The 19,520-nt window shown below is 35.6% G+C and overlaps 1 protein-coding gene across 1 annotated transcript in view; it reads left to right on the top strand.

Annotated features, from left to right (window-relative positions):
• Positions 1 to 19,468: 19,468 nt before the first annotated feature.
• The window catches only part of LOC110943637 (thiol-disulfide oxidoreductase LTO1-like), a 51,110-nt gene continuing 51,058 nt past the window's right edge, over positions 19,469 to 19,520 (top strand). The window contains exon 1 of the mRNA XM_035989981.1: positions 19,469 to 19,509. Within this exon, the coding sequence (XP_035845874.1) occupies positions 19,469 to 19,509 (41 nt within the window). The remainder of the gene's footprint in view (positions 19,510 to 19,520) is intronic.

Here is a 19,520-nt window from a genome sequence, read left to right on the forward strand (position 1 = left end):
AAGTTTGTGCAGCATTACTAACAAGGTCTACAAGAGACCTTCGGCACAACAACAGGTGGCAGGCCACCTGGTGACATAAATCGGCTGAGAATCTCGCATCAGACGAAGATTCCTTCACCGATACGGAAGAGGCGTCAGATGACCCTTCCAGACCTCCAGCTTGATTTACATACAGAAAAGACCACACATGGTCTAGGATCTTCTCCAGACTCCAAACTACCTTCCAAACACCATAGTCCAGTACTCCTCCCACATACAACTTGTATGTGGCAGCAACACTAGACTGGGGGGACTTGAAGGGGTATGGTCCCAGATCTCGCGCCAGCATCGACCGCGAGTGACCATTACCCTTATCAAAACCCCCACTAGCTAACAACCTACTTGTGCCCATGCGAGAACGCGTCGGCACAAGGGTTGAATCCAATCTATCTAGTAACAAAGGAGGACTTACATGGAACATGAGAACGGTAGAGTGATGCGACACAGCATCACATCTGGAGTATGAAAACGGAAGTATTCACAGCGATGCGGCATCGCACCGCATCCAGTGAACACTTCTATCAATACAGGAAAGCCTTACCTTAGGCATAGAAGAAGATGAACGTAGCGGTGCGGCTGACACCGCACCATACGGGCATTTTCGTCACGACAAGGGATGCAGGCAAGACGACGATGCGGCTAGCACCGCATCTCGCGTATTCCTTGATCACAAGTAGGAGACGCGGTAACTTCACATGTTACCACACGTAGCGATGCGGCTTGCACCGCATCCTATGCACTCAAGCAAGTGGTACTGACACCACAGTGCAAGTGGCACCAATGGCAGTTACCTGTCAGAGCTACGTAAGCAATGGACTGACGTGGCGTAACCTCCATAACCGACAAGCCTGACACACCTGAAAAGGTGCAGCACGTCGTCAGTCCATCCATCATCATCCTCCTTCACTCCTCGGCTATAAATACCAACCCCAAACCAGGTTTGAGGTATCTCTTCACAACTCTCTCACTACTACTACTATCTTACTTTGCTTCCCAAGCAAACTACTGATTCTCACGCCGGAGAGTGGTAACAAGGAGCACCCCCCACCCCATCCTCCTTGTTACGAGTCACGGCTTGTTTCCTTGTGCAGGAGATCAACCACCGGTGATCCAGCCAGCGATCCTCGAGAGGAAGGGATTAACCCTTCTTGACGAGACCAGTGTGTTAACCCTGCCCGGTTAACCATTGTTTCATCAGTTTCGGTTTGATCGTGATGCAAAAGGAACGAGAGATGATGATGCCGGTCGATTATATATAGGCACGATGGTCGTCGGTTTCAAGAAACGAAAGGTCATCAGTCTCCGGCCATTAATGTAACCGGAGAAGATGAACAGTGGCCGGCGGTTATTTTTTTGATTTGAATTCAGCGTCATTAAGGTCGGTTTAAATATAATAGGTCATGGAATTCTTAACAACAATGCGGATGGCCCAGCTGGTTTGTGGTGTGTGTTTGGGAACCAGCGGTCGCGGGTTCGATCCGGGTTACATGCGTAAAACCCCCCTTTTTTATATCAGTTAGTCTTGACTAACTGGGTTAGCCACTAACTGAGTTTTCTGACTCAGTTAGTGTTGCCCCTTTAATAAACTTAACCCCGTTAGCTAATTTAACTGGGTTTTCACTAACGGAGTCAGTTTGACTAACCAAAATGCTCAAAAATCAATAAAAATTTATTTTTAAATACTTATTTATTAATTTTAACTATTAATTTACTTATTTAAAATATTAATAAAATAATATAAAAATCATTTTAACCCAAGTTTCAATATTTTTACCGAATTAACGTATAAATTCCTAATTTTTGCACGGTTTAGGGTAATCTCTTGGAAATGATGAATTTAAGAGCTGAGATTAAGATGATATTTCACTGTTTTTACGTGTTTAACATAGTTTCAACGTGTTATCAATTGTTTCAACAATACATAGCATTCAAGCACAAATATGAATAAAATAATGCACTTTCATTATGATTTCAAGTCTCGGGTACAATTTGGGAATAGAATCAAATATCACAAAAAGTACATCTTACAAAAATAGAAAGTACAAGCAGACTTGCCAAAAATGGAAAGATTGAAAATACGAGATGTTACAGTCTCCCCTACTTTAGGAGATTTCGTCCTCGAAATTTTAAGAAGAAGACTGATTCGTGTTCCCAAACTTGAAATGAAGATAACGCTCAAATATAAAGTTTCGTTGAAAAAGAGTTGGCAACTACCTCTGAGGTAAGGAAATCACCCCTAGCTCATTGGTGGAGTTGAAAATTCAGAGAAGCTAATCGTCAAGGTAAGGAAATCACTCCTATCTTGATGATATTAGCATAAAATTTAGAACAATCCACATGACACACTTAGTTAACAAGATTAACGTATCACTGGCATGTGAATAAACATGTCAACCCATCGTGTACCGCAATTTAAAGACTTAACATGACCACTAGAATACGGGCGGGCGCTACTCCTATAGCACTACGCATAGTGCTATACATGTTAAGGTGTGGGTTAAAAGACAAGTTCATCACATAAGAATAACCCAGTAATCACGAATCCAGTATAACATATTAGTATGCATGTGTTAAATTGAAATGAAAAACATACAAATGTAAAACACAAGAAAATTAAGATAGCATAAAAAGAGATTTAACGTAAAACATAATAATTGAGATAACATAAAAAGAGATTCATCATAAAAACATGGATTGTCACGGAACGTAACATAAGACTATTCCAAAGTGAATCGAAATCCTTTTCGAATTAAGGAGACGTGCTTTGGCCTAATAGACAAACACTCTCATCGAGGAGCGACTAACGATGTTTGTCCTTCCAGTTACTACACGTCCTTAATCGATTGGGAAAATCGAAACTTTGGCGAGATCGAAAATCAAGGAATGGGACTAGTTAAACAAGATGCGAGTTTCACCTCTAACTTGATAATATCGTACCCTAATGTGGTTGGTACTTATCCTAAGATAAGGGTCCACTAGAATATGAATGGAAAACTCCCAACAAGGTTTGGATATCACTCCTAACTTGAGGGTAGATTTCGTGCAAAAATCAAAGTATAGCTGAGTGAAAATCATCACCAAGTGTGGGAATCACCCCTATCTTGATGAATCATTTCGATTGTGTTGTAAGAGTGTCTTCAAAGCTTCCATGTGTGTATTGTGTTAGCCTTAGGAAAGGCTTGTATATTAGAAGTCCGAAAGAATAGAGGGAAGCAAAGAAGAGAGAAAGGATTATTGTCTTAAACAGCAAATAAATGAGAAAGCTCCTAAACTATAGACTAGGCAAAGCAAGGCATTCCTAATTCCCTATAGTTATGGCTCTGATACCAATCTGGTATCAGAGTACTCCTACTATAGACTAGGGTATAGCAATTCTACCTAATTCCCTATAGTTATGGCTCTGATACCAATCTGGTATCAGAGTACTCCTACTATAGACTAGGGTATAGCAATTCTACCTAATTCCCTATAGTTATGGCTCTGATACCAATCTGTCACACCCCAACCGATGGCGGAAACATCGGGATGAGACGTACAAACTGTTCAAAGACATCATAACACTAAATGTGACAATAATTAAAATTTCATTTATTAAAAATTTCAAAGTTTCATACATATTGTCATAAAATGAAAATACAAACACAAAACATAATTTATTTCGTAGGTGGGTTTCTAAGTCATCCTATTTATTTCTTCCATTCTTGAATCATCACCCTGCAGTATGCATTTAAAATAAAGTCAACAAAATATGCTGGCGAGTATACAAGTTTGAATATAGCATAATATGTTTAAAATAGTTTAACATGATCAAATCCACGTGAATACATGAGTTCATATCAACAGTTATACTCGTAACGATGAAATCTATGTGTTCAAACCAAAGTTTAACGCAATTAACATAGCCTAACCCAAAAAGGGTGGTAACATAGAATAAAAACCTAACAACACCCATAATATTATGGGAGGGGCGTTTCTCAACCTACAGCGCTGCCATTGTTAGGGGAGGCTTGCAAAGTTAATGAACACACAGTCATAAATGTTTAACATTAGCATAACATGAATAACATGAGTCAAATAGATTCACAAGAAATGTGGATAGATAGTGCAAAAATGTTTAACATAGTGTTTTTGATATAGGAAATGCATACTACACCCAAAAGTGTAAAATAGAAAATGGGTCATGTATACTCACCTTAGGTTGCGTTGCGTATTTCTTGGAATAAATAAGAATAAAAGATTTCCCAAGAGAACGTGCACAAGAGGATTACCCTATTAATTTTGAGGTTTGATTAATATTGGGAACTTAGAGATTATTTAAATAATCAAGACATTTATAAAAATAATATTCATATGTTTCATTTAATATTTGGCAATTAAACGAAATAAATAACAATTTATTTATAAATAAGCAAATAATAATAAATAATATTTCTAAAATTCTAGATTATATAGATTATTAATTTCTAATATATATTTAAAATAAAAAGTCTGTTTTTTTAAATAAAGTAATAAATAATTAAAGAATAATAATTCACATCCAATAAATAAAAATTCTGTTATAATAAAAATTCTGATTTTATAATTCTGAAAGTAATTCTGATTTAAAAAAAAATAAATTTCTGATTTAAATAATAAAATATAAATTCTGGAAATAAATAAAACAGAAATAAAAATTCTGATTTAAATAATAATTATTCTGATTTTGAAATTTAAATTCTGAATATCTAAAATAATCTGATTATTATAAAATGTCAATTCTGAATATAATAAATCTGAAAATAAATAATAATTCAGATTGTTTAAATATTAATTTAATAATAATTCTGGAAATTTGTAAATAAATTCTGATTATTATAAAACAACTCTGATTATTATAAAATTATAAATCTGAAAATAATAATATCTAATAGTAATAATAATATTAATAATAATAATATTAATAATAATGATAATAATAATAATAATATTGATAATAATAATAAACATAACAATAATAATAATAATTATGTTTCATAATAGTTCATCGGACAAAGGTCGGAGAAACGATTTACCGGACGGGGACGATCGGCGGTGGACGGCGGTGAATGGTGGTGACAGACGGTGGTCCACGGCGAGAAGTGGTGGTCGAACTCCGGCGGAGATGCGGGATTCCGGTCGACGAAGGTGGTTTGGTTCGGTTTCGATTTTGGTTTCGGTTTGATCGTGATGCAAAAGGAACGAGAGATGATGATGCCGGTCGATTATATATAGGCACGATGGTCGTCGGTTTCAAGAAACGAAAGGTCATCAGTCTCCGGCCATTAATGTAACCGGAGAAGATGAACAGTGGCCGGCGGTTATTTTTTTGATTTGAATTCAGCGTCATTAAGGTCGGTTTAAATATAATAGGTCATGGAATTCTTAACAACAATGCGGATGGCCCAGCTGGTTTGTGGTGTGTGTTTGGGAACCAGCGGTCGCGGGTTCGATCCGGGTTACATGCGTAAAACCCCCCTTCTTTTCATATCAGTTAGTCTTGACTAACTGGGTTAGCCACTAACTGAGTTTTCTGACTCAGTTAGTGTTGCCCCTTTAATAAACTTAACCCCGTTAGCTAATTTAACTGGGTTTTCACTAACGGAGTCAGTTTGACTAACCAAAATGCTCAAAAATCAATAAAAATTTATTTTTAAATACTTATTTATTAATTTTAACTATTAATTTACTTATTTAAAATATTAATAAAATAATATAAAAATCATTTTAACCCAAGTTTCAATATTTTTACCGAATTAACGTATAAATTCCCAATTTTTGCACGGTTTAGGGTAATCTCTTGGAAATGATGAATTTAAGAGCTGAGATTAAGATGATATTTCACTGTTTTTACGTGTTTAACATAGTTTCAACGTGTTATCAATTGTTTCAACAATACATAGCATTCAAGCACAAATATGAATAAAATAATGCACTTTCATTATGATTTCAAGTCTCGGGTACAATTTGGGAATAGAATCAAATATCACAAAGGTACATCTTACAAAAATAGAAAGTACAAGCAGACTTGCCAAAAATGGAAAGATTGAAAATACGAGATGTTACACTGACTTTTGGAATAAATAAGTATATCGTCGATGAAGACAATTACGAATTTATCCAGGTACGTTTTACAGATCCTATTCATCATGTCCATGAATGTCGCAGGTGCATTCGTTAGTCCGAAGGGCATGACTGTAAACTCATAATGACCATACCTCATTCTGAAAGCAGTTTTAGGTATGTCTTCTTCTTGTACTTTCAACTGATGGTATCCGGAGCGTAAATCTATCTTAGAGAAATATCTAGCTCCCTGAAGCTGATCAAAAAGATCATCGATCCTAGGTAATGGACATTGATTCTAAATGGTAACCTTATTCAGCTCCCTATAATCGATACACATTCGCATCGATCCATCTTTCTTTTTTCACGAACAACACTGGTGCTCCCCATGGGGATGAACTAGGTTGTATGAAGCCATTGCTTAGTAACTCATCTAATTGCTTTTTCAATTCTAGCATTTCTGTGGGTGCTAACCGATAAGGTGCTTTGGCTATTGGTGTAGTTCCAGGAATTAGATAAATCCTAAATTCTACTTCCCTGTCAGGTGGTAATCCAGGTAGTTCTTCTGGGAATACATCGGGGTATTCTAAGACTACTGGGATTTCCTGAAGTTCCTTACTCTTAGTGTTAATGATTACGGAAATCATATACACCATTCCTTATTTCCTTGAATAACTGGCCAATTTCATTACGAAATGAATTTCAGTGGCTTTCGAGGTTTATCCCCTGTAATTAAAATTACTTCTCCTGTGGGGGTACGAATTTGTACAGAATTTTTATCACAAAGGATTCGAGCATGGTTGGCTACCAACCAATCCATTCCTAATACTACATCGAATCCGGCTAATTTCATAGGTAATAGGTTTGCAAAAAATTTATGGCTTAGTAGTTCTATCTTTCCTTCTTGCAAAACCTTATCTATGTTAACAGAATTTCCCTCTGCCGTTACGACTGTAAAAATCTGCCTAAGGTTGGTCAAAGGTAAATTAAGAGCTTGGCAGAATGAAGTATTGATAAAACTTTGGTTTGCACCAGTGTCAAATAATACTTTTGCGTACACATTATGCACTTGGAACGTACCAGCTATCACATCTTGAATGAGTTCTGCTTCTTGAGTGGTCAGCTGGAATGCTCTGGCATTCTTCTTATAGCTCCGTCGGTCGTCTTGGCTTTGTTGTCTGCTGGTTTAACCAATTTGGGGCATTCGGTTTTGAAGTGCCCAGCTTCTCCACAATTATAGCAGATCCTGGTCTTTTTCATACAATCTTCTTCACGATGTCCTACAACTTTGCAAAAGTTGCAGGTTTCACTGCATTTTCTAAAATGTTTCTTTCTGCAATTCCTGCAGAAAGGTGGAGCGGAAGATTGCCCGGTTCCCCTCTTCTTGAACTTGCTATTATTACCCACACGAAATCCTTGGGTAATTTTCTGAGCCAACTCCTTCTTCCGGTTTTCCTTTCTTGTGCGTACCAGCTCATCAGTTAGGGTGTTAGCTAATTCTACCGCATCGTCAATAGTGCGAGGTCTCGCAGCTTTAACGATATTACGGATTTCGCCAATTAATCCCCAAATATAACGAGAAATGAGTACCGGTTCTGGCGAAGCCAGGGTTGGTACTACTCTAGCATATTCGAAGAAGGTTGACATATATCCTCGATAATCTACACCCACCATCCGATGGTTCAGGAATTTATTTGCCATTTGTTCTTTTTCATATTCGGGACAGAATTTTCTTTCCATTAACTGCTTAAATTCCTCCCAATTCATGGCATAGGCCATATTTCTTCCTTTTGCTTGAAATACCGTATTCCACCATTCTAGCGCCCCTTCTTTGAAAAGATGCGACGTATACATAACCTTGTCGTCTTCAGCACATTTACATATCATAATTACTGCTTCGGTTTTCTCCAACCAACGCAGTGCTGCAGTCGCCCCTTCATTGCCTGCAAATTCAGCTGGTTTACAAGCAAGAAATTCTTTGTAGGTGCAACCAGGCGTTGCAACTTTCATTTTCTTAAGGAGTGGGGCCTGCAGTGGACCATTATCGTGATTAGCATGATTGTCGCCTCCATTTACGCTGTTTCTAAAGTTATCTTCTTGAGTACGTTTACTAGGAATGATTTGTTGTGGTTCAACAGGTTTCTGTGCAGCAGCCAGGATTGCTGGAATAGCATTGGGTATCCCTTGAGCAACGATATTCTCGATATCTTGCTTAGTCATAAATTGATTTTCCTGAATTTGCTCGGATTGGTTTACTTCATTAACTGGTGCATTATTAGCAGGTTCCATCTGGTAATTTAATTTATATAAATAATTAGCATTGATAACCAAATATAATAAAACAATTGCACATAATCACACAAATCTTTCAACACACGTATAGCCAAAATTGTCGATTTCTCGACTTCCATTTTTATAGATACTATTAGGCATCCGTACACACTGTTATTTTACAGAAGTTTTATTTTTAAGTTATTTTACAGAGTTGTATTTTATTTTTATTGTTATTATATAAGCACTTTAGAAGCGACGTTCCCTCTCGTCATATTTCTAGGAAATTTGTTCTCCTACTTCCCGGATCCTATTCCCTGCACTCACCAGCTCCTCGCCAAAGTGGCGAAGTTCAGCTAGGTTTTCATTGCTCATTGGTGGGTTTGGTATAGGTTCTGGGTCGAACTGAGGGAAAAAGGTATAAGGACTATTTAGTAGGTTTTGGAATTGCTAGTCGTTAGTCCACCACTCGTCCATTTCTCCTAAAGGTTGGGTGTGGATCAGAGGGTCTGGGATGGCTGGTTCCAAGTTTATTGGAAGTTGGGTTTCAGCAGGATAAGGGTAGAGGTTGTTGGTGATAGGTCTAATGATATCACAGCTTGCCAGTAGGTAGGTGATCTAATTCCTCCTGAAATGGAAATTCTTTAGTTTGCTTAGAACTCACCCCAATTTCTATTCCTGCTTGCCTAGAACTTTCCCCGATTTCTCTTCCTGCTTGCCTAGAACCTTCCCCGATCTCGATCCCTTTTCCTTTATCCATGGGATTTTCTATCTGGGGAATTTTCCTAGTTGCTTAGAACTCTCCCCAAGCTCCTGCGTACTTTCCTCCATCCTACATATCTTCTCCTTTCCTTAGGCTTTGATTTTTCCGGAGCTGGAGCTTGAAATTCCATAGGTTCTTCTATATCGGCAAAGTAACCAGTAAAGTCGTTGGAAACTTCTACTTTCACAGGATAGAGATTGAGATTCTCTAAGGCGTCAGATAACTCATTCATGCTGTTTTGCATATAAAAAGGCTAAGTTAAAATGTTATAATAAAATTCACAGATAACCTTTCAAGTATTATTACATATTGTGTGACAAATTTTACACAAAGAAAATTTAAAACATACTAAGTTTTATTATAAACTTATTTATTTACTGGGTAATATTTTCTTTAGGGTTTCTGGATTGTAGATGATGGGAGTGCTAATACTGGGTCAGGGTATTGGCAGTTTAAAGGTTAGCATTTACTGCTACAGTGGCTAATATATAGAGATCTGCCCGTTTTTCATCTAACTCATCTTCCCAGGGTAGTTTATTGCTTATTTCCTGTGTCTTCTTAGGCATTTTTACTTCTTTTGGTTGTAGCTTCTTTATTTTCTCTTGGCTTTTCCTAATAATCAAATTTCTTTTCTTTGGGGTAAGTGGATTCTCATATTGTGCCTTACGGACAAAGATTCCTTCCTCAATTTCTGCTGGGTATTTTGATGAAGTTCCTTTTCTTTAGGTGAAGTATCTAATTTTTGATAGATGGCCGAAAGTCTTTGTTTACCCATACTGTAACTAACAAATAGTCAGTTAATAAAACACATAATCACAGAATGGAAATCAGAAATTTTTAAGTATTTTTCAAACACTTAATAGGCTTAAATCAGTAGCTCTGATACCACCTTTTCCTGTCACAGCCCCAGCCCCGGTTTGACCCGGTCAGGAGCCGCAGGACAGGAACCCTGTGGTATTTATTAATGCAACAGCGGAAGATTTTTAACAGGATCTTTTAAAACTTGAAATGCTCGTTTATTTATATCATAATTCGGGATAAATCCCGTAATTTACAATAAAGTGATTTCACTAGGAAATCTTTATTTTACAAAACATGTTTCTTTATTTTAGACTGAGCCACTTCCTTAAGCTTGTAGTGCTTCACGGCACTTTTCCTGGATCACAACAGATCACCTGAAACATGTTTGAAAAAGGTTTGGTCAGCGGGGAAATACTGAGCGAATCATTCTTTTTAAACAGTACTTGGTTATAATTTACAATATTAAGAGCGATTACAATGTTTCTATATATCAACCATATACCCACGGTATTTGTCACTCGACCACCTATTGGCTACCTCGTTGTCCAATGGTGTCTGTGACTATGGTCATATCACCCCTTGGGTAACCCGTTGTCCAATGGTGACGGTTATCAAGTAATGTATACAAAACCCCACATACCGGCTGTAACTTGGTGATTACAAAGACTTAATCCCTGCAATTATAACTTTGAAAATAAATAGGGTTTTGGAAATAATTTGATAAAAAGAGAAGGACTCACATTGCAGATTTATACGGGCAGAGCTAAGCCTACTGATTAACCTTTTAACCTAATTTAAATAACAATGCACACGAACTGGGTTAGTAACTAATACAACATTTACGATAACTCACGAGATTAAATCCTCACAACAAATGACAAAGTGCGATACTTAAACATCCATCGAATTAACGACGAATGACAAAGCATAACCCTAATGTGGGCAGCACTTAAACATCCATTGGATAGTTTCAATCGATCGGACATTGAATCTTAATAGCGATCGAGTTATTACCCTGTTATCGCGGCAGCACTTCGTGATCGTGTGTGTTTTTGGAGTAATCAGACAATAACTCAGTGTACGAATCGAGTTTTTACATCGAACCAACGCCCAAATTCAAGTGCCAAACTCCTCTATTTATACTGGAAAAACAGCGCGCTCGCGTGGCGCGAGAGGTCACTTTTAGTATAGGGTAGCCACGTCTGTTACTAGCTTAGTTGAGTTGACCATTCGTTCAAATTCGATTCCTATCAAAAACTGTCGAGATAATACAAACTAGGGTATACCCCCCCCCCCCGAGTTTTTAGGGGGCCCTGATCCTGATTCTTATTATTCTGAAAATTTTAGGGGTTATGCAGGATTACTTGGGGGTCTCAATTAGGGTTTTCTATTGGATAAAATATCATAATAAATAATAGTTTTAGTGAGAGTTGTTACAGCATCCCACAGACTTTTTGTCATTTTGAATCCCACAAACTGATGATAAATATCTTTGTTTAAGGCTTGAGTTAGAATTGAGAATGCTTTCTTTTCTTAATCATATGTCTTCTTATCATCGACAGAAAGATCCGCAAATGTCGCAGCATTTGAACCGGCTTCTTCAAGTGCTTGATCGAATTCCGTGGTGAACGACAACCACAACTCCGTGTTTTGCCCAAGAATATACGTATGAAATCTCTCTTGCCATCCGAGATACTCGTTCATATGCATTAGCTTTGGTGGGCGGTTGTTACTACCAGTTTCATTTTCGCTCAAAAGAAGACTTTGAATACTTTGCTTTTGGTTTGTAACAAATCCCACTGATTTGCTGTAATTGAACTTGATTGTGTTGATGACGAAGACGTGGGAGTCTGAGCCCATGATGGGACTGAACCTGAACCTTCACTCGTATACATATCGGCATTAGGATCAGGTTTCCAACCCCACCAGTCTGAACTCATGGTGAAGTGAAAATAAACAAATTAAACAAGTTTGTGTGATTTGATAACCTTCTGTGAAAAATTGTAACTGTGAAAGACGACGAAAGATAAAGGTTCACGAAGAATGAAGGCCACGAAGAACTAAAAAGAATTTTAGAAAAATGGATTTTGTGAATGACACAAAAAGACAAAGGACTTTGTTCTTTGTTGACTCACAAGATACTTTTTTGACCTAAGGTTCTTCGTGAGATTCAAACAAAGGTTAAGAATGGTTCTTCACAAGAATACGGCAAAAATTGGGTTTTTCACCTTAATAAGATAAAAATCAGTTCTTCACTGAAGTGAAAAATGGGTTTTTCGTGAAGAACCAAGTTGATGAAGAACAGAGGTTTTTCGTTGACTTTAGTTCACAGACAGTTGTTAAGATATTTTAAACAAAATCTTATCTCTAGAACAGAGTAGGTAAGCCAAGATTTTTAAACCACCATACTGAAATACCACTATTTTCAACACACCATCATTTGAATGACAAGATTTTCAAACAAACAATATTTTAATCTTTCAATAATTCAACAACAACAACACAATCTGGAAAATATGAAAAACACAGAAGAAACCCATGATATTTATGAGTTTTCCGGCCGAAGTAGTTCACCGAACAAATTGCCAAATTCAAATTTTGCACGAAATTTCAATAAAAACCGTATTTTAACATGTAAACATGTGATTTAACAAGGTTTTGGTAAAAACTAATTGCAAAACAACAGGATTTTCACAGATTTTAGACCCTTTTTCAAGAAAAACATAAATTTTCTTATATCAAACTTAAGAACATTTCCAGAAAGACATTAACAAACTTGCTCAAACACACCAAATGCTTGGTTTTAAACAAGGAAGATACCACTTGTAGGTCCCTAGAGGAGGATCTAGAACACCTTCACTACCAGAAAACTACATTTTTCCTACAAAAGTTTCCTACAAATTTCCCACAACTCAATTTTTTTTTTTTACAATTTTCCTACAATTTTTTTGACAAAAAAGAAAAACAAAAAAAACCCAAAACTTTTCCACAAATTTCCTACAAAATTGCCACACAATAAGCATTTGTAGCAATTTCGTCACAAAATTTATAACCTTTTCGACAAAATTCCGACAAAAATTATAAAATTTCATATTATTTGTAACTACAACAAAATAAATAATTTAAAAAAATATCAAATATTAAATTTGTCAGAAACTTGTAGCAAATTGACACAAGTTGCTATATATTTCCTACAAAAAAATGTTGTTTTATTTGTTATTTATCAATTTAAAAAAATAGATAATTTTAAAAAATAAATTGATAAGTCTGTCGGAAATTTGTAGCAAATTGACAGCAGTTGCTACAAATCTCCTACAAAAAGTCTATTATTCAATAAATTAAGAAGAAAACATAATTTTAAGAAATAAAGTATTAGATTTGTCGAAAATTTGTAGCAAATTGACATTAGTTGCTACATATTTCCTACAAAAAAAATTATGTTATTTGTTATTTATCAATTTAGAAAAATAGATAATTTAAAAAATAAAATAATACATGTGTTGGTAATTTGTAGCAAATTAACAGCACTTGCTACAAATTTCCTACAAAAAGGCTAATATATTCAACAAATTAAGAAGAAATCATAATTTTAAAAAATAAAATATTAGATTTGTCAAAAATTTGTAGCAAATTGACACTAGTTGCTACATATTTCCTACAAAAAAAATTATGTTATTTGTTGTTTATAAATTTAGAAAAATAGATAATTTCAAAAAATAAAATAATAAATTTGTGGGTAATTTGTAGCAATTTGATAGCAGTTGCTACACATTTCCTATAAAAAGGCTATTATTCAATAAATTAAGAAGAAAACATAATTTTAAAAAATAAAATATTAGACTTGTCGAAAATTTGTAGCAAATTGACACTAGTTGCTACATTTTTTCCTACAAAAAAATTATGTTATTTGTTATTTATCAATTTTAGAAAAACAGATAATTTTAAAAAATAAAATATTAAATTTGTCGGAAATTTGTAGCAACTAGTGTCAATTTGGATCGGGTCAGAATAGGTTATTTTTAAACAGGGTTAATTTGATTCGGGTTAGAACCGGTTCACGTCAATTTTGATTTGGGTCAGAAGGGTTCATTTTCAAGGTTTATTTAGTTTGTGTCAGGAGTTTTTACAAAATAAGTACGAGTCGAAATGATTTTTACCACTCATGTACAAATATGTTTAATAAAAGTACAATTGCAAGAAACATAAGGAATTGCATACTTATAATACTTTTTAATAATTTATTACAATAATTTACTACAATAATTAAGTACAAATAAATAACAACATTTTAATATGATATTTCGTTTTTTTAATATGTATGTGTGTTTGTATTTTGTTATAAGGGATTTTTACGTTATTAGTTAGATTTTTGTAGGGTTGTGTTGATCGACATGTTCGGGTTGATATGTGATGATTACGGTTTTATAATTTTCAGCTTTAAAAAGTTCAGGTGGAACTAGAAAGAGAACGTGAGGCCCGACAAAACATAGAAGCCCGTTTCGAACTATTTCAACAAAAGCGTGAAAAAGAGCGGGCCGACCAAGACGCATGGCGAAAAATATGGAAGAAATTGTGAAAAACATCGGAAAGAAGTAAACAAAGCTCTCGTTTTGTTGAGTATTGGAATGTTGGATTAGTGAATCACAAAACTTGCTCTTAGTTAGGATTTTTTGTGTGTTTTGAAATGTTTTGGAACTTTTGGAATGTTTTAGAATCTTGCTTGTTGCAGATGTTTTATAATTTTGCTTGCTGCAATTTTTTTTGGAATGTTTTATATTTTGCTGCATTTATTATACATAAAATGGTTTTTTAAAATTGAGATATTGTTATTTTGTCACAAATCTGTCGCAAAAAATTGTAGGAATTTTGTCGCAATCTTAATTTCTAAGTTGTAGGAAATTTGTAGCTCCATTAAAAATTATATTTTTTATTTGTAGGAAATTTGTCGCAAACTGTTTTGATAACTTTGTAGGAAATTTGTTGGAAACCGTTAGTTTGGTAGATAATTCGTAGCAAATTGTTTAGAGAAAATTTATAAATTTGTAGGAAACTTGTGGGAAGTTTTACTTGTAGGAATTTTTGTCGCAAGAAAGTGGTAGGATTTTTGTCGCAGGAAAGTTTTATAATTTGTAGGAATTTTGTCGCAAGAAAGTTTTATAATTTGTAAGAATTTTGTCGCAAGAACGTTGTAGGAATTTTGTCGGGAAAGTAAAAAAATATGAATATTTTTTTTAATATTGTTATTAATTTTAAAAATAAAATATCATAAAATAATATACAAAATAGGCAAAAACGTGGAAGAATTGTCGGAATTTTGCAAGAAGAGCGATTTTTCAGTATTTTGTAGCAAATTTTGCGACGAGAGATTTTGTAGGAATTTTGTAGCAGATTTTGTCGTATTTTTGTAGCTAATCCGGTTACCCACAAGTTTATTTCCTATGAATTTTTTTGTAGGAAATTTGTAGGTAAGGCGAATTTCAGACAAATTTGCTACAAATTTGGTTGTCACAAACTTGACAATTTTCTAGTAGTGCTTATCCTTGTTATCGAACACACCCGGGTGTGCGGAATCCAAACGGGTATGCAAACCGAGCTAAAGAACAGCAGACACAAGACAAATATTCAAGTTTATTTCCTATGAATTTTTTTGTAGGAAATTTGTAGGTAAGGCCAATTTCAGACAAATTTGCTACAAATTTGGTTGTCACAAACTTGACAATTTTCTAGTAGTGCTTATCCTTGTTATCGAACACACCCGGGTGTGCGGAATCCAAACGGGTATGCAAACCGAGCTAAAGAACATCAGACACAAGACAAATATTCAACGATTAATGCACACTAGTATATTTCAGAAGAGTTTTACATATAAGATGACACAAGATAAAGCTTTCTCTAAAACTCTTCTCAATACTCTCACTGTGTTCTCTCAGTGTTTTCTCTCTGCTGTGTTCTACAACATGTCCTTTTATACTAACCTTATCCACAGCCTACGAACAACTAACTGGGCATGAATATGAGCCCACGAAAGACCCAGAACACATGAAGAACCTTAGGGTTCTTCGTATGATTGCTGCTTGGTTCTTCATATAACATGAAATCCACGAAAGACTATGGTTCTTTGTGTGGAGTTGTTTTGCTGAACCATGTTCTTCATGAGTAGGTTCTTCGCGGGGAACCAAACATCAGGTCTTTTGTGGTATGTCCGACATCAGGTCTTGTGTGGTATGTCAGCTGATTAGTTCTTCGTGATAACAGCAACAGGTCTTTCGTAGATCAGCTGCAAACATGCAGACTTACTTGCAGATCATCTTAACAAACAGCAAACTATCTAAACAGATTGCACAAGCGCAACTATTTTACAACACATACGTAGAAAGTTAAATACTTTCTGAGTCACGATGGAGGATATCATGCTTCGGTCTTCACTCTGTAACGTAGTCGAACCGAACCGAGTCGCGTCCACATAATATGCATCAACACACATCTTTCACTATTGTATCTAAGTATCCAACGTAATACTTACTTTTAGAGACATTAAGTAACTACTTCCTGTAGCTGGTAAGGGGCGAGGACCGCGCCTATGCATCTCCTATTAAGTAGATCACCGAATTGGTTTTCATGAGTAGTCACGAAATTACTCGGCAGTAATAATTATATTCTATGTGTTTTTACACTACAAGAAACATGAGCAACAGTGGTGACGCCTTTAGTAGCGACATCAAGAACGTCATCGCTAATGCTCACAATCCGGAGCACTCACAATAGGGCTAATGTTGACCGTTGATTAGTGGACACATCGAAGGGCTAGGTTTTATTGGTGCATATTCGTCGCTGCTAATGCCTAAAAAAGGCGCCATAATTCTCCCTAATCTTAACCCTAAACCCACTCTTTCTCCACTAAAATTCCCTTCTTACTCCTAAAATTTGTTTCTTATCAAAGTGTTTGATCGATTATTGAGAGAAGAAGAACACAAGAGAGAAGAAGTTTACTCAAATTCATCGATACCTCATTTAGTTGCACAACTTTTGTATATGTACAATCAGACTATTCACTACAACCTCTATACTAACTAACATTTACATTTACCCCCTACAGTTATTTGACATGTAACAATACTCCCTCCTCAAAATATTTTTGTCCCCAAAAATATGTAATGGTAAAAAAAATAAAATTGCTAATCAAAAGTATCAAATGCAAATTGTGAAAAAAAAATGTGAATAGAATCAAGTGTTGAGAAACAAAGTAGCAGCACCAAGTTGTCATTCCCATCTTGATCATGGTCAATTGTGCAGCAAGTTTGACCCTTTAAAGATCTATTGTGACTCATCATCAACCGATTGCAATCTTGCACTAATTCCTTTCGGTCAGTTGAGGATCTGCTGTCAAACCCCTTTCCATTTCCATGATATTTATCCTTAGATTCCATGCCAAAGTCCCTTTAATTACTTGACCCTTCAAGTTCTACAATTTAAAATTCTTATCAGTGGCTTTATTATTATTTTGTTTATTAACCTTCTTCATTCTCAACCATTTGATGTTCGAGCTACCCAAATCATTCATATCAGCATTCCCACCCAATGAAGATTTCCCGACACCATTAATAGTTATATCAACTCGTTGTTTAAGGCCGCCAACGCCACTATTATGCTTAAAACACTGCTGCTTAGAAAAATCAGCTTGCGTTGAAAACCCTACAACCACATTACCACGACTACCTTGTTGTCCATATTTAGCACAATCCCAGAAAGGCCCAACATACCAACATGAACGGTTAAAAACACTTGTTTTACTATTATTAACCTGCTGATTATACCCATCCTTTTGACCCAGAACATGAACATTACCAGCCACACTTAATTGTTGTTAGGAAACACTATCTTGATTTTTAACTTTGCGCATTTTTACTCTAGTTAAGTTGGAATTTTGGGTGATCGAATATCTAAGCCCAAACAACCTGACCAGTTTGGCTCTAAGACCAAAACATACACCACGCATATTGCCTTTTGCACAAGCCTTCACAACAATTAATAGACCAACCTCACCACTTCTAATGCAATCTTTGACAACACTTTGCATCACCATTTGATTATTTAAGCAGTCAATTTCAATGCCAAATAACATCTTTAATAGACTTAAATGACACCCATTAGTTTAGGCTTAATACTTGGAATAATTTTGTGAGCCTTAGGTTGTTTCACCCAATCTAGGTCTCAGGTCTAAATCCAATTGTAATCCAACGTCCGAGACCCTGTTTTCGTCTACCAGTTCTACAACAAATTTCAACTCAACAATCTCTCTGCTTTTACATTCGGTGTTAATAACCCAACCCGTATCTATCCAATTTAATCGTTTCTTCATGTTCAAAAAACATGGTTCTTTCTTTAAACCCAAGAATCCCACATGCTTGCCCAATCTAATATGGTAGTCTAATCGGATACTGGACGACCTAATCACAAACCTAATATCCTATGAACTTTCTTCTCCCTCAAGTTCTTTCTATACCACCGATTCTTGGATTTTTCATTTTCAGAATCTGTAACTTCCTCATCCTTTTCATTTTCTAAACTTTCATCCACAAAAGTATTCCCTAACCCATTCATTTCATCAGACCCATCAATAGTTTCTTGACTTTTTCCATTCCGAAACAACTCATTATCGTTCATCAATTCCTCAAGAGTGATGTTAGTATCAAACTCCAAATCTTTGTTATAAAAAAGAAGAATTCGGATCAAATAGAGAAAAAGAATCTTGCAAGCTATTAGATTCAATTTTTAAAGCTAATGAAATCACATCTTTCACCTTAGTGTAGCTATATTGATGCCATCTAGCAAAGATTTTCCTAATTTCTGGTTCTAAACCATATATGAATAGGTATATAGCATAGAATTCAGAAATTTCTTCAAGATTTCTAGCCTGATCGAATACGATTTGAAACGAATCACAATAATCTTTAATTGTACCTTCCTGGTTATATGCCATTAACTGTTCCATTGCACCTCGTTTGTTGATTTCTCAGATGAACAACTTTGAATTGAAATGATTCTTGAATCTTGTTGTTGCGTTGCCCTATTCCCAAAGATAAACCACTTGTTGAAATCTGCTATGATTGTTGCCCTAATTTGATGTTGAAAACCTCTGTTGATCGATGCTGCTTGTTGTTGTTTCCGCCCAAATTTTGCCACCTTCTTGTTCGATTTGTTATTGTATAACCCATAGTCGAGAGAACTGAGAGCTCTGATACCATTGTTAAATATCAAAGTGTTTGATCGATTATTGAGAGAAGAAGAACACAAGAGAGAAGAATTTTACTCAAATTCATCCATACCTCATTTAGTTGCACAACTTCTGTATATGTACAATCAGGCTATTCACTACAACCCCTATACTAACTAACTGTTTATGAGCCACCATTTTTTGTGAACCACTCTTCCGGTTCAGTTGCTTTTTTCGGTTTGATGTTTGTTTAAGTCGATTTGCAATAGCGCCATCGTTGAATTATGTTCTGGTTCAACATAATGTCATCCCCAAACCTGATGCATCTAAACTTGATGCCAAGGTATGTGATTT

Source organism: Helianthus annuus, chromosome 5, assembly GCF_002127325.2.
Source record: "Helianthus annuus cultivar XRQ/B chromosome 5, HanXRQr2.0-SUNRISE, whole genome shotgun sequence".
NCBI classification, from domain to species: domain Eukaryota; kingdom Viridiplantae; phylum Streptophyta; class Magnoliopsida; order Asterales; family Asteraceae; genus Helianthus; species Helianthus annuus.